The following is a 13,499-nucleotide window of genomic DNA, read 5'->3' on the forward strand; positions in this document are numbered from 1 at the left end:
TGACTGAAGGAAAGAGGAGAGAAAGGAAACAACACAAAGTGCAGAGGTGCCTAAATTTATACAAACAAACCTGTCTGAAAAAACAGGGAGGGCCGAGACTCACCGTGTCAAAAAGAAATACATTTATCAGGTAAGCATACATTTTGTTTTCTTTTCTAATGACACGGTGAGTCCACGGATCATCATCAATTACTGTTGGGAATCAATAACCAAGCTAGAGGACACAGATGATACGTAGGAGGGACAAGACAGGTAATCTAAACAGAAGGCACTACTGCTTGAAAAACCAAAAAGAAGCCCCAGCCGAGGCAATAATCAAATTAATAGAGTTTGGGAAAAAACTGTTCCACAGAGGCCTCTTTTTTGAAGGCCTGAGAAGAAGACACCGCCCCAGTGGAGGGGGCTGAAATACTCTCAGGAGGCTGCTGTCCGGCAGGCTTATGAGCCCTATGATTAACACTTTGTAACCAGAGAAGAAAAGTGGAAGAAGTGTTCCGGCATTTATGTTTATCCAGAAAAACAAAAACAATGCAGAAGACTAACAAAAGTCCTGAGATTGAAGATGAAATGTTTGGGCCCGCACAACATCTAGGATGTGCAACAAACAATCTTCATGAAAAGAAGGAATAGGACAGAGAAACAGAAAAACAATTTCCTGAATAAAACTTCTGTCCTAAAAGGACCCTTATTACTCGAAGTGCCATGATGACAATTAAAGGAAAACAGTTTATTACAGACAGGAGATGGGGAAAAAGGAATCCTTGACTTCTCCCGTACCTGAGAAATTCTCATAGCATAGGTCGTGAACAGGAGAAATCTTAACAATGAAACCTAGGTGTATATAAAAATTACTAGATTCTTGAGGAGTGACAACAACAAAAGATTCAAAGTCTACCAAGAAGACAACCCCTCCTAAATAATACTAAAGGGTGTACAGACTTGACTCTGAAGAGAACTACTTCAGCACTAGATGAAGGAATTATACTATCCGAATCGGAGATTTAAACCTCAGACTATCCTCCTTATCAGACTATAAGGAAGGCAATATGTATAGTAGTAAGCAGAGCAGAAACCTTACTATCTGATTTATTCAATTTCCTCTAATGATTTCCTTTAAATATAGGGAAAATCAGATAAGGTCACAGATACCAGAAGACACCTGGGCAGCAATTCTGCAACAAATAACTCCTCCAGGAGATTGAGAGGAACTGCAGGGCACTGCATGTGACGCCATAAAAAAAGGACTTGGGACGTTTGAGGAGAATCTGTGGCATTAACCTAAAACACATCATCCAGAGACATGAGGCTGAAATAATTTTGAAAATAATTATTTAAAAATATTTAAAATGACTGTCACTTTAAAATTATATGGACTTGCTAGATTATAAATATACTTGGGAACAGACCTCTGTTCCATTCTTTATCAAATATATATATATAGTATATATAAATGATGCTTATGTGAAGGAACTCTAACATAAAACAAGGGATATGTATGAAACCTACTATAATATCAAAAAAATTGCAATTGTGTACCATAAAAGAAGCAAAGAAAAAGTTTTCTATTTGTTCAAATACAAACTCTTTTCTCCCTTGGATTTTCTGAATGAAAAGGCAATAATTAAAGGGGACAGTGTTCCCTCACTTTTATTTAACACATTTTAAAACACAAATGTTCAATCAGCATTGCCATAGGCTTACTGAGTTATAAGTAGTTACTCAGCTTCTAAAGTTAAAAACTCAACAGACCGTAACTCTATACAAGCTCTGCTTGTATAATTACAAAGGAGAGCCTGATTTTGGGAAACTAAGAACGTAAATCTGCTTGACACTGTCTCACAACACTATCAACTCTCAGGACCGTTTAGAATAGAAACGCTGCTCCGCTCTCGGTCGGAGAGCGAGGCAGTTACAACAAAACTGCAATCCAAGATGGCACTTCTCCTACAACTGCAGAGCTCTCAAACTAAATAGAACGAGGCATGATGTCAATTGAAGCACCATCATACCAATCGGCTCCATACACTGAACCGCAGATGCCGAAACAGTAGACTGATAAGATAAGGATTTGGCTTTCTGAGATAAGGGACTTCTTTCCCAGCTCTACTTCCAAACGTGAACGAAGCAAAACAACAAAAACCTCTGAATGAGATTTTGCTTGAAGAAGGATGGCGCCTAAACCAATAGGTCGGCCAGGCAGGCCGCCACTGCAATCCCAGAAACATTGAGAAAACTCAGGAAGCTGTGGCAAAGACATTGTTGAACCACAAACTGAAAATTTTGGTCAGAAGGTAAAAAAATATAAATTATACTTACCTGATAATTTCATTTCCATCGTGGGGAGGAGAGTCCACGAAAATCATTCATTATTTGTTGTAAATAATAACCTGGCCACCAGGAGGGAGGCTAAGACACCCCAGTTTGAAGGCCTACATACCCCCCCCCCTTCCCTCATCCCCCAGTCATTCTGCCAAGGGGAACAAGAAACAGTAGGAGAAAAATCAGGGTATAAATGGTGCCAGAAGAACAAAAAACTAAATTTAGGTCCGCCCACCGGAGCAACGGGCGGGAGCTGTGGACTCTCCTCCCCACGATGGAAATGAAATTATCAGGTAAGCATAATTTATATTTTCCATCTAAAGGGGAAGAGAGTCCACAGCTTCATTCATTACTTGTGGGAACAAATACCAAAGCTCTAGAGGACACTGAATGAAAACAGGAGGGCAAAAGACAGACCCTAATCCGAGGGCACCAGTCTGTAAAACCTTTCTCCCAAAAACGGCTTCCGCCGAAGCAAAAATTACAAATTTGATAAATTTTGAAAAGGTATGTAAGGAGGACCAGTTAGCCGCCTTACAAATCTACTCCATAGAAGCCTCATTCTTGAAGGTCCACAAATAAGCCACAGCTCTAGTCGAATGAGCCGTGAACCTCTGAGGAGACTTATGTACCGCTGTCTCGTAGGCCAAGCAAATTATGCTCCTCAACCAAAAGGACAAAGAAGTTGCAGAGGCTTTCTGCCCCCTGCACTTTCCTGAATTTACCACAAACAGAGATGTAGTCTGTCTGAAATCCTAAAATAGAACTTCAAAGCTCGAACCACATCTATCTATTCAGTTTTTATAAAGCGCGGCTAATCACCCGTGTGGGTCTCGAGGCGCTGACCAAGAGCTGATTATGAAGTAACCTCTTCTAAGTAAAGGAGGGGTTAGGAAATAAAGAAGGAACAACAATTTCCTGATTAATGTTACGGTCAGACACAACCTTGGGAAGAAATCCCAAACCAGGGCGAAGAACAGCCTTATTAGTGTGAAACACCAGATAAGGAGGCTCATATTGCAAGGCCACCAACTCAGATACTCTGTGTTTCGATCCAATAGTTAACAGAAATAGAACCTTCCAAGAAAGAATCTTAATGTCAACGGAGTGCATAGGTTCAAATGGAACCCTCTGCAACACCTTCAGAACCAAGTTCAAGCTCCAAGGAGGAGCGGGTTGTCTAAAAACAGGCCTGATTCTATAAAAAGCCTGAACAAAAGACTGTATATCAGAAAGGTCAGCGAGCCTCTTGTGTAACAGAGCAGATAATGCCAAAATCTGTCCCTTCAAGGAACTGGTGGCAAGCCCCTTCTCCAGTTCATAGTGGAGAAAGGACAAAATCATGGATACCTTAACCTTGTGCCAAGGATATCCATGCTTCTCACACCAGGACAAGTAAGTCCTCCACACCTTATGATAGATGTGACGAGTGACTGGCTTCCTGGCGTGAACGAGAGTAAAAATCACTCTCTCAGAAAACCCTCTCTTGGCCAAGACTAAGTGTTCAATCTCCACGCAGTCAGCCTCAGAGAATCTAGATGTTGAAAAGGACCCTGTACCAACAGATCCCTGCGACAGGGTAACCTCCATGGAGGAGACAATGATATCCCCACCAGATCCACAAACCACGTACTCCGCGGCTAAGACGGTGCAATCAGAATAGCCAAAACTTGCTCCTGCTTGATGCGGGCCACTTCACAAGGTAGAAGTGCTAATGGTGGGAAAATGTAAACCAGGTTGAACCCCCAAGGTACCACCAAGGCATCTATCAGCTCTGCCTGGGGCGCTTGCAATTGAGTCTAAACGCCATGACATCTATCTCCGGAATCCCCCATTCATGACAAATCTCCACAAACACCTCGGGTGGAGAGACCATTCCCCCGGATGGAATATTTGCCTGCTGAGAAAATCTGCTTCCCAGTTGTCCACACCTGGAATGTGGATTGCTGAGAGTGAGCAGCTATGGGACTCTGCCCATTCCAAAATCCGAGAAACCACCCTCATCGCTAGGGAGCTTTTTGTTCCCCCCCCCCCGATGGGTAATGTAAGCCACTGAGGTAATGTCTGAAATCTGATGAAGTTGAGTGACCCCAAAAGAGGCCATGCCTTCAGAGCATTGTAATCGCTCGAAGTTCCAGAATATTAATCGGGACGAAAGACTCCTCTCGAGACCATTTCCCCTGTGCCATCCTGGCACCCCAAACAGCTCCCCCCTCGTGTCCGTGGTCACAATCTACCAGGACAATACTGGTACAATAACTCAGAGAGTAGAGAGATCCCTCACACAGTCTAGAAAGGCTTCTCTCTTTCCTGGTCTGGAAAACAGATTTGACAGAGGAATCTGCCCCTGGCGAATGAGCTCTGAATCCTATCCTGTATCCTTGGGTGACAACCTCCAGAACCCAAGGGTCATGAATGTCCTGCAACCAGGACTTTGAGAAGAGAGATAATCTGCCCCATACTTGGTCCGGAGACCAATCGGGGGCCGCCCCTTCATGTCGACTTTGTTTCGGAGGATTTTCTTGTTCTGCTGGGATTTTTTGCCAAGACTGAGCTGGCTTCCAAGCACCCTTGAACTGACCCGCTTTCACGGCGGGCTGCCTGGCGTTGGGATTTGTCTGTACGAAAGGGACGAAAAGTAGATCCTTAAGGTTTAACCTTCTTATCCTGCGGGTAGGAAAGCACCCTTGCCTCTTGTCACCGTGGATATGATCAAGTCCAATACTGGACCGAACACAATCTTTCCCTGAGGGATAATAGTCTGGACTTAGAGGTCATGTCAGCAGACCACAAATTTAGCCACAGAGCCCTGCGGGCTAGTACAGAAAACCCTAAAACCTTGGCATTCAAGTGAATAATCTGCATATTGGCATCAACAATAAAAGAATTAGCTACCCTAAAGGTCTTAATTTTTTCTTGTATTTTGTCAAGGGGACTCCCTCTCTACCATATAAGACAGAGATTCACACCAATATGTCGCAGCTCTGGCAACCGCCGCTACCAGCTGAAAAACAAAACCTGTGTGTTGAAACATCTTCCTTAACATGTTTTCTAACTTTTTATTCATGGGTTCTTTGAACAATGAACTGTCCTCAAGAGAAATCGTTGTCTGCTTGGCGAACGTAGAGACAGCACCATCCACCATAGGGACGGTTCCCCACAGCTTGAGCTGATAGTCCAGAAGGAGGAGAAAAGGAAGAACCTAATCTCTCCCATTCATTCTTAATAATGTTAGCCATCTTAACAGGAACCGTGAAGGTCTGAGGTACCATCCTGTCCTCATACACTTTATCAAGCTTAGGAATTGAGGGTTTATCCGGTAGTTTAGGTTCCGGAACCTTGAGAGTAGCAAGCACATGCCTCAGCAAAAAGCACACATTTTCCATCCTAAACCTAAAGTCAGGCTCCTCTGCAAACGGAGCTTTAGATGACATAGATTCCGACCCAGAAAGAACGTCCTCCGAAGAGTCGGAGTCGTCCTCGTCAGCAGATAACCTTTCCGAGATATCCATAGGAGTATATGACTCCTGGGCCAGATAGCCATATTTTACCCTATGCTTGCGCTTAGCAGAACGTTGTAAGGCACTAATCACCTTAGAGACCGCCGTTTTCAGTTGATCCGCGCAAAGTCTGACGGCCAATGGATTTCCCCCACAGGAGAGATAGACATGCCCTTGGGTGCTGCATGTGTACTCGGAGACTAATGTAGGGGAGGCACCTCAAGGGACGGGGAGCCCTCAGAGGTGGATGGCTTAGTATTACTAGACATTATCTTCTTTCAAGAAGCCGAAACCTTATCAATGTGGATCTACCGGAACCTCCTCACAATAAACACAGGTACTAGACTTAGTTAAAGAAGGAGTACCCTCTAACGCGTCAGAGTCCTCCATAGCTTTCGGCTTTATTACGGACTAGTTTATAAAATATAAACAATGGCACCTTTACAACCTCCAATGGCCGGGGCACTCGCCAACTCCTAGGAACCGGACCACAGAAACTGTTGTCTCCTGCACCGCCAGTCAAGCAAGAAAGTAGAATAGGCCACACCGAGTCAGAAGGAATGCCTCACAGGACAGCCCCTGTACTAGGGAGAAAATGCACCAAAACAGTCGGGCAAATACTCCCGGAAGGAAACTTAAGTTCACCCATTGCCAGAGCCTCATTCATTTCCACACATATTGCAGCAATGACACAATAAACAATATTATGTATAACCCCCCTGTTTCAATAATCCCTTACTAGGGATGTTAACCCTTGATTCTATAAAGATAAAAGGCATCACACTGTGACCCTGTCTTCTGCGTTCTCATTATGTGTATAAAAATGAAACTATCTTACCAGAATCTACACCATGAAACAGGAACACGCCTCTCAAGTGTGACAGTGTAGTAGCATCGCTCCTGATATGGACTTGAGTGTAGGAAGCAGGTAGCGAAACTTGTCAATGCAGATTGCTTATGGGAGTTGTTAAAATGAGTCGGGATGGTTTCGCAGAAAGACTCTCCCCTGCATCTCCACACTCTAACTTTCACCTAAGCTCTCACTGAGAGGCTGACAGCACTACTTAAAACTCCAGTCCCATTCCGAAGAGTACTACCCTCCATAAGAGAGTACTCCGAATCTTCCGACACTTCTTTGCCAACCTCCTGTGACGAAAGGCAAAGAATGACTGGGGGATGAGGGAAGTGGGGGAGGTATTTAAGCCTTTGGCTGGGGTGTCTTTGCCTCCTCCTGGTGGCCAGGTTCTTAATTCCCACAAATATTGAATGAAGCCGTGGACTCTCCTCCCCTTTAGATGGAAAATCTAAGAAGAACCCTTAAATGGGAACCTGAGAGTTTGCATCCTTTAAGTCTAAAGGTCATAATAAAACTGATCCTCTGCACCAGGGAAGAATGGAGCGAATAGTCTCCCATTTGAAGAACCATACTCAGATAAACTGTTTAGACAATCAGTTCCAAATTAGGACAGAAAGTTCCTCTGTAACCACAAACAGAATGGAAAATAAACAAACCTCTGTTCCAGAACTGGAACATCACTCCCAGGGAGGAAGATCCTGAACACATTACAAGAATGCCTCTCTTCTTATCTGACTACAGATAATCTTGAGAGGTGAAACATGCTCCTGGGAGGAAGGGGTTGAAATCCAAATCAAACCCCTGGAATACTATATAAACAGTCCCTTAAAGATCTAGGACCTTTCGTATCAAGGCAAGACAAAAACTGAGATAGACTGCCCCCCATAGGATCCGATCCTGGCTCGGGGTAAACCCTACATGCTGAATGAGAGTTAGCTGAGGGTTTCTTTAATGAAAGGACAACATTAGCGCAGAAAGAAAAAAAATTGTCTATTCTCTGGAATCAGACCATGCGTCACACCAAAGGATACCGCACATGTCCATAAAGGTTTATTAGAGAAGGCTGCCCAAGTACAGATTAAAAACTCAAATTAAGTAGTTAACCCCTTTCCTTACTATGAAGGAGATTAACCCCTTAGTCTCCAAGTCTCATAACTAATGTGCCTGCATACTGCCCTAAGAATCCCTCAAGATTTGACCCATTAACAGCAGAGGGTCATTAACCCCATTAGTGCCAGCCTTCTAGCCCCAGAAGAACAAAGGCACATACCTGCATTCTAGCCGTCCGGCAGTCAGACGACTCACAAAGTATGAGAGGATGCCACTCCTCACAGAGACCTGTGTAAAGAGAAAGATAGATTAAACTTACTCAGCCTTTCTATACCAGCGCAGCAACATGTTAGGAAAAATGCAGCAAAGCCCACTTTACAAGTTCCTAACTGCTTTAAAGCTACCACAGCCCTGCTGAAGAGACTAACATGGAGTACAGCTATATCCAACTTGCGATGAAAGATCAGGACAATCCTGCTCTGACTTCAAAATAAAAAAAATCTTCATAGAAGAATCTTAATCAGGACACCTAATTACTTCACCTCCTTCTTGCACTAGAGGCAAAAGAAAATGACTGGGGTTTGTGGGAAGGGAAGTGATGCTTAACAGCTCTGCTGTGGTGCTCTTTGTCTCCTCCTGCTGGCCAGGAGTGATATTCCCCAACAGAAATTGATGATGATCCGTGGCCTCACCGTGTCATTAGAAAGAAAACACACACACATACTGTATATAATATATATATATATATATATATATATATATATATATATATATATATATATATATATATATACGTTTAGCAAAGATGTGCACTCTCACTTATATGCAACAACCAGGGTGCTAGTGAAATTAGATACAAAATCAGAAACAGACCTTGCACTCGCTGGATTTTTTAACAAACTTTTTACTTGGCAAAAATAGTGACGTTTCGGGGGACACTGTCCCCGAAACGTCACTATTTTTGCCAAGTAAAAAGTTTGTTAAAAAATCCAGCGAGTGCAAGGTCTGTTTCTGATTTTGTATATATATATATATATATATATATATATATATATATATATATATATATATATATATATATATATATATATATATATATAATATATATGTGTGTGTGTGTATATACAGTGGGGAAAATAAGTATTTAGTCAGCCACCAATTGTGAAAGTTCTCCCACTTAAGAAGATGAGAGAGGCCTGTAATTTTCATCAAAGGTATACCTCAACTATGAGAGACAAAATGTGGAAACAAATCCAGACAATCACATTGTCTGATTTGGAAAGAATTTATTTGCAAATTATGGTGGAAAATAAGTATTTAGTCAATATCAAAAGTTCATCTCAATATTGTGTTATATATCCTTTGTTGGCAATGACAGAGGTCAAACATTTTCTGTAAGTCTTCACAAGGTTGTCACACACTGTTGCTGGTATGTTGGCCCATTCCTGCATGCAGATCTCCTCTAGAGCAGTGATGCTTTGGGGCTGTCGCTGGGCAACACGAACTTTCAATTCCCTCCAAAGGTTTTCTATGGGGTTGAGATCTGGAGACTGTCTAGGCCACTCCAGGACCTGGAAATGCTTCTTACGAAGCCACTCCTTCATTGCCCGAGTGGTGTGTTTGGATCATTGTCATGCTGAAAGACCCAGCCACGTTTCATCTTCAATGCCCTTGCTGATGGAAGGAGGTTTGCACTCAAAATCTCACAATACATGGCCCCATTCATTCTTTCATGTACACGGATCAGTCGTCCTGTTCCCTTTGCAAAGAAACAGCCCCAAAGCATGATGTTGCCACCCCCATGTTTCACAGTAGGTATGGTGTTCTCTCTCCTCCAAACACGACAAGTTGTGTTTCTACCAAACAGTTCTACTTTGGTTTCATCTGACCATATGACATTCTCCCAATCTGCTTCTGGATCATCCAAATGCTCTCTAGCATACTTCAGATGGGCCCGGACATGTACTGGCTTAAGCAGGGGGACACGTCTGGCACTGCAGGATCTGAGTCCCTGACAGCGTAGTGTGTTACTGATGGTAGCCTTTGTTACGTTGGTACAGCTCTCTGCAGGTCATTTACTAGGTCCCCCCGTGTGGTTCTGGGATGTTTGCTCACCGTTCTTGTGATGATTTTGACCCCACAGGATGAGATCTTGCGTGGAGCCCCAGATCGAGGGAGATTATCAGTGGTCTTGTATGTCTTCCATTTTCTAATTATTGTTCCCACAGTTGATTTCTTCACACCAAGCTGCTTGCCTATTGCAGATTCAGTCTTCCCAGCCTGGTGCAGGTCTACAATTTTGTTTCTGGTCGACAGCTCTTTGATCTTCACCATAGTGGAGTTTGGAGTGTGACTGTTTGAGGTTGTGGACAGGTGTCTTTTATACTGATAACAAGTTCAAACAGGTGCCATTAATACAGGTAATGAGTGGAGGACAGAGGAGCCTCTTAAAGAAGAAGATACAGGTCTGTGAGAGCCAGAAATCTTGCTTGTTTGTAGGTGACCAAATACTTATTTTCCACCATAATATGCAAATAAATTATTTCCAAATCAGACAATGTGATTGTCTGGATTTGTTTCCACATTTTGTCTCTCATAGTTGAGGTATACCTATGATGAAAATTACAGGCCTCTCTCATCTTCTTAAGTGGGAGAACTTGCACAATTGGTGGCTGACTAAATACTTTTTTCCCCACTGTATGTGTATATATATATATATATATATATATATATATATATATATATATATATATATATATATATATATATATATATATATATATATATATGTGTGTGTGTGTGTGAACAGAAGGAGGCACTCACTGGTCTTTTAAAGGGACAGTCAACACCAGAATGTTTGTTGTTTTAAAAGATAGAAAATACCTTAATTACCAATTCCCCAGTTTTGCATAACTAACAGTTATACACGTTTTACCTCTGTAATAACCATGTGTCTAAGCCTCAGCAGACTGCCCCCTTATTTCAGTTCTTTTGATAGACTTCCATTTTAGCCAATCAGAGCTGTCTCCATGGTAAATTCATGAGCATGAGCTCAATGTTATCTATATGAAACACGTGAACTAATGCCCTCTAGTGGTGAAAAACTATCAAAATGCATTTAGATTAGAGGCGGCCTTCAAGGTCTAAGAAATTAGCATATGAACCTCCTAGGTTTAGCTTTCAACTAAGAATACCAAGAGAACAAAGCAAAATTGGGGATAAAAGGAAAATTGGAAAGTTGTTAAAAATTGCATGCCCTATCTGAATCATTAATGGTTTTTTTTGGACTTGACTGTCCCTTTAATAATTGAATTTAATCACTAAATCATGACTTTCGGGGGGACACTCCCCTTCCTCAGACGTCCCCAAAGCGTCACGATTTAGAGATTAAATTCACTTATTAAAAGACCAGTGAGTGCCTCCTTCTGTTCATAAATTTAACCGTTGGCACCCTGGCAGCTGAAATTGAGGTGTGAGTGCTCTCTCTTGAACATTGTGTGTGTGTATATATATATATATATATATATATATATATATATATATATATATATATATATATATATATATATATATATATATATATATATATAAATATATATAAAACACAACGCAGTGATATACGGCTTTAACTGAAAAAAGGGAAAGGCTACAGTAACACTGCAGAAACGTAATTAATCTAAACATATAAACAAGTGGAGGTCTATGTAAAAAGAGACAAAGGTGGTGAGAGGCACTAGGCAGGTAAGTCTGGGAGTACTGACCATAATAAAGATTAGAAGAAACAACTATTTAAAATTGAAAAATAAATTACTAGTTGTATACACAGATTCTCTGCATATTTTAAAAATATCCCTTCTAATCGAACCATAAAAAAACTGTATATTTAATGTTCTATCACCATGAGAAAGCATCACACAACATGGCTCAATCCACTATTACATTTATATTATACACATCCTTACTCTAAACAATGGGGAGAATAATGATGCACTCAGTACATATGGTATGTTTACATGCGGTACCATTACGCTGGTGAGACCGGCATGTAATTTTACAAGTAGTTTCAGGTGAAGCAAGAAATAAGCCTGTAGGTCATCTCTATTCCGAGCACTTGTCTCGTTTTTAAAACTGGGATATAAGGCAAGAAGGGAAAAATACATTCCCTCAGGATATTTTTGTATTATTATTTATATATCTATTTGTAATTGCTCCCCACAGCTCTTGGGAACCCAAAACCATCATATTATTAAGTAATAGCCACAGGGTCAGCCTACCACTGTTTGCAATTCTTTTTTTCCTTTAATATACCAGAAAAAAAAAAGCTACGTGTATCTAGGGAAATGTGAACCCACAGATGTCAGAGTAAAAGTTACACTCCAAGAAACAACTGCATCAAATGTAGCTATGACAAATATTGAGCAAACTAAGTGAAAATGCAGCTTGTCCCTGAGGTATTGTCACTTAAACGTCATGTGTTGACCTAAAAAGGGCACATAAAAACTACTTACAAGTCGCCAAGTAAAAAAAGCCCAAACTCAATATAGTAATTCCAATTAAAGATATTGCCAATCCAGCGGGATACATGTTCATATTATTTTCTGGACCTCCTATATTTAGTATGTTTGCTGTGTAATTGTAGGTTACAAAGCTATGTATAGAACATGAATATGCTCATTATATTCACTGTACCGCAATAAATTAATGTAAGAATTAAAAGGGACATGAAACCCTTTTTTTTTTCATGATTCACAAAGAGCATGCAATTTTAAACTACTTTCAACTGCACTTCTATTATCTAATCTGCTTCATTGTCTAGAAATCATTTGTGGAAAAGCAGATCTTAAAATGCTCAGTAGCTGCTGATTGGTGGCTGCACATAGATGCCTCATGTTATTGGCTCACCGTGTACATTGTTGTTTCTTCAACAAAGGACACCTAAATAATAAAGTAAATTAAATAATAGAACTAAATTGGAATATGGCTTAAAATTGTATTCTGCTAGAAAGACAATATAGTAGATATCAATATAAAGCAAATAACTTCCTTGTGAGTGAATGTTGCCGACCGGAAAACACTTGCAAAATGTGTAGACAGGTATGGTGGCGCTCCACATCCATAAGGATCTTGTATCTAACAAAATCTCAAGGAAAACAAATGCCACCATAAGGGTCTACGTAAAACTGTATTCTCTATCTGAATCATGAAAGAACAAGTTAAGGTTTATGTCCCTTTTACAGGACATGGTGCTGATATTTGATTAATAAGAAAAAACTTACGCGAGATGATCCCCGTACAAGCTCAGAAACCTGGCGAATTGATTTGGTACTTGAAGTTATGGTATTATTGGTCTCTTGTTGCAAGAAGTGGCTGCAAGAAAGGAAAAAAAAAACATAATTTATGTAACAACTTACCTGATAAATTAATTTATTTCATATTAGCAAGAGTCCATGACCTAGTGACGTATGGGATATACATTCCTACCAGGAGGGGCAAAGTTTCCCAAACCTCAAAATGCCTATAAATACACCCCCCCCTCACCACACCCACAATTCAGTTTAAAGAATAGCCAAGTAGTGGGGTGATAAAGAATGGAGTAAAAAGCATCAACTAAGGAATTTGGAAATAATCGTGCGTTATACAAAAAAATCATAACCACCATAAAAAAGGGTGGGTTTCATGGACTCTTGCCAATATGAAAGAAATTAATTTATCAGGTAAGTTCTTACATAAATTATGTTTTCTTTCATGTAATTGGCAAGATCCATGAGCTAGTA

General features: G+C 40.8%; 1 protein-coding gene across 3 annotated transcripts in view; it reads right to left on the reverse strand.

The window, feature by feature from the left end:
• Positions 1–13,499, reverse strand: part of TSNARE1 (t-SNARE domain containing 1) — a 1,244,582-nt gene that overhangs the window by 382,296 nt on the left and 848,787 nt on the right. For all 3 annotated transcript variants that reach the window (XM_053715403.1, XM_053715402.1, XM_053715404.1), the window contains one exon: positions 13,002–13,092. In XM_053715403.1, the coding sequence (XP_053571378.1) occupies positions 13,002–13,092 (91 nt within the window). The remainder of the gene's footprint in view (positions 1–13,001; positions 13,093–13,499) is intronic.

Source organism: Bombina bombina, chromosome 5 (genome assembly GCF_027579735.1).
Source record: "Bombina bombina isolate aBomBom1 chromosome 5, aBomBom1.pri, whole genome shotgun sequence".
In the NCBI taxonomy this organism is placed as follows: Eukaryota; Metazoa; Chordata; class Amphibia; order Anura; family Bombinatoridae; genus Bombina; species Bombina bombina.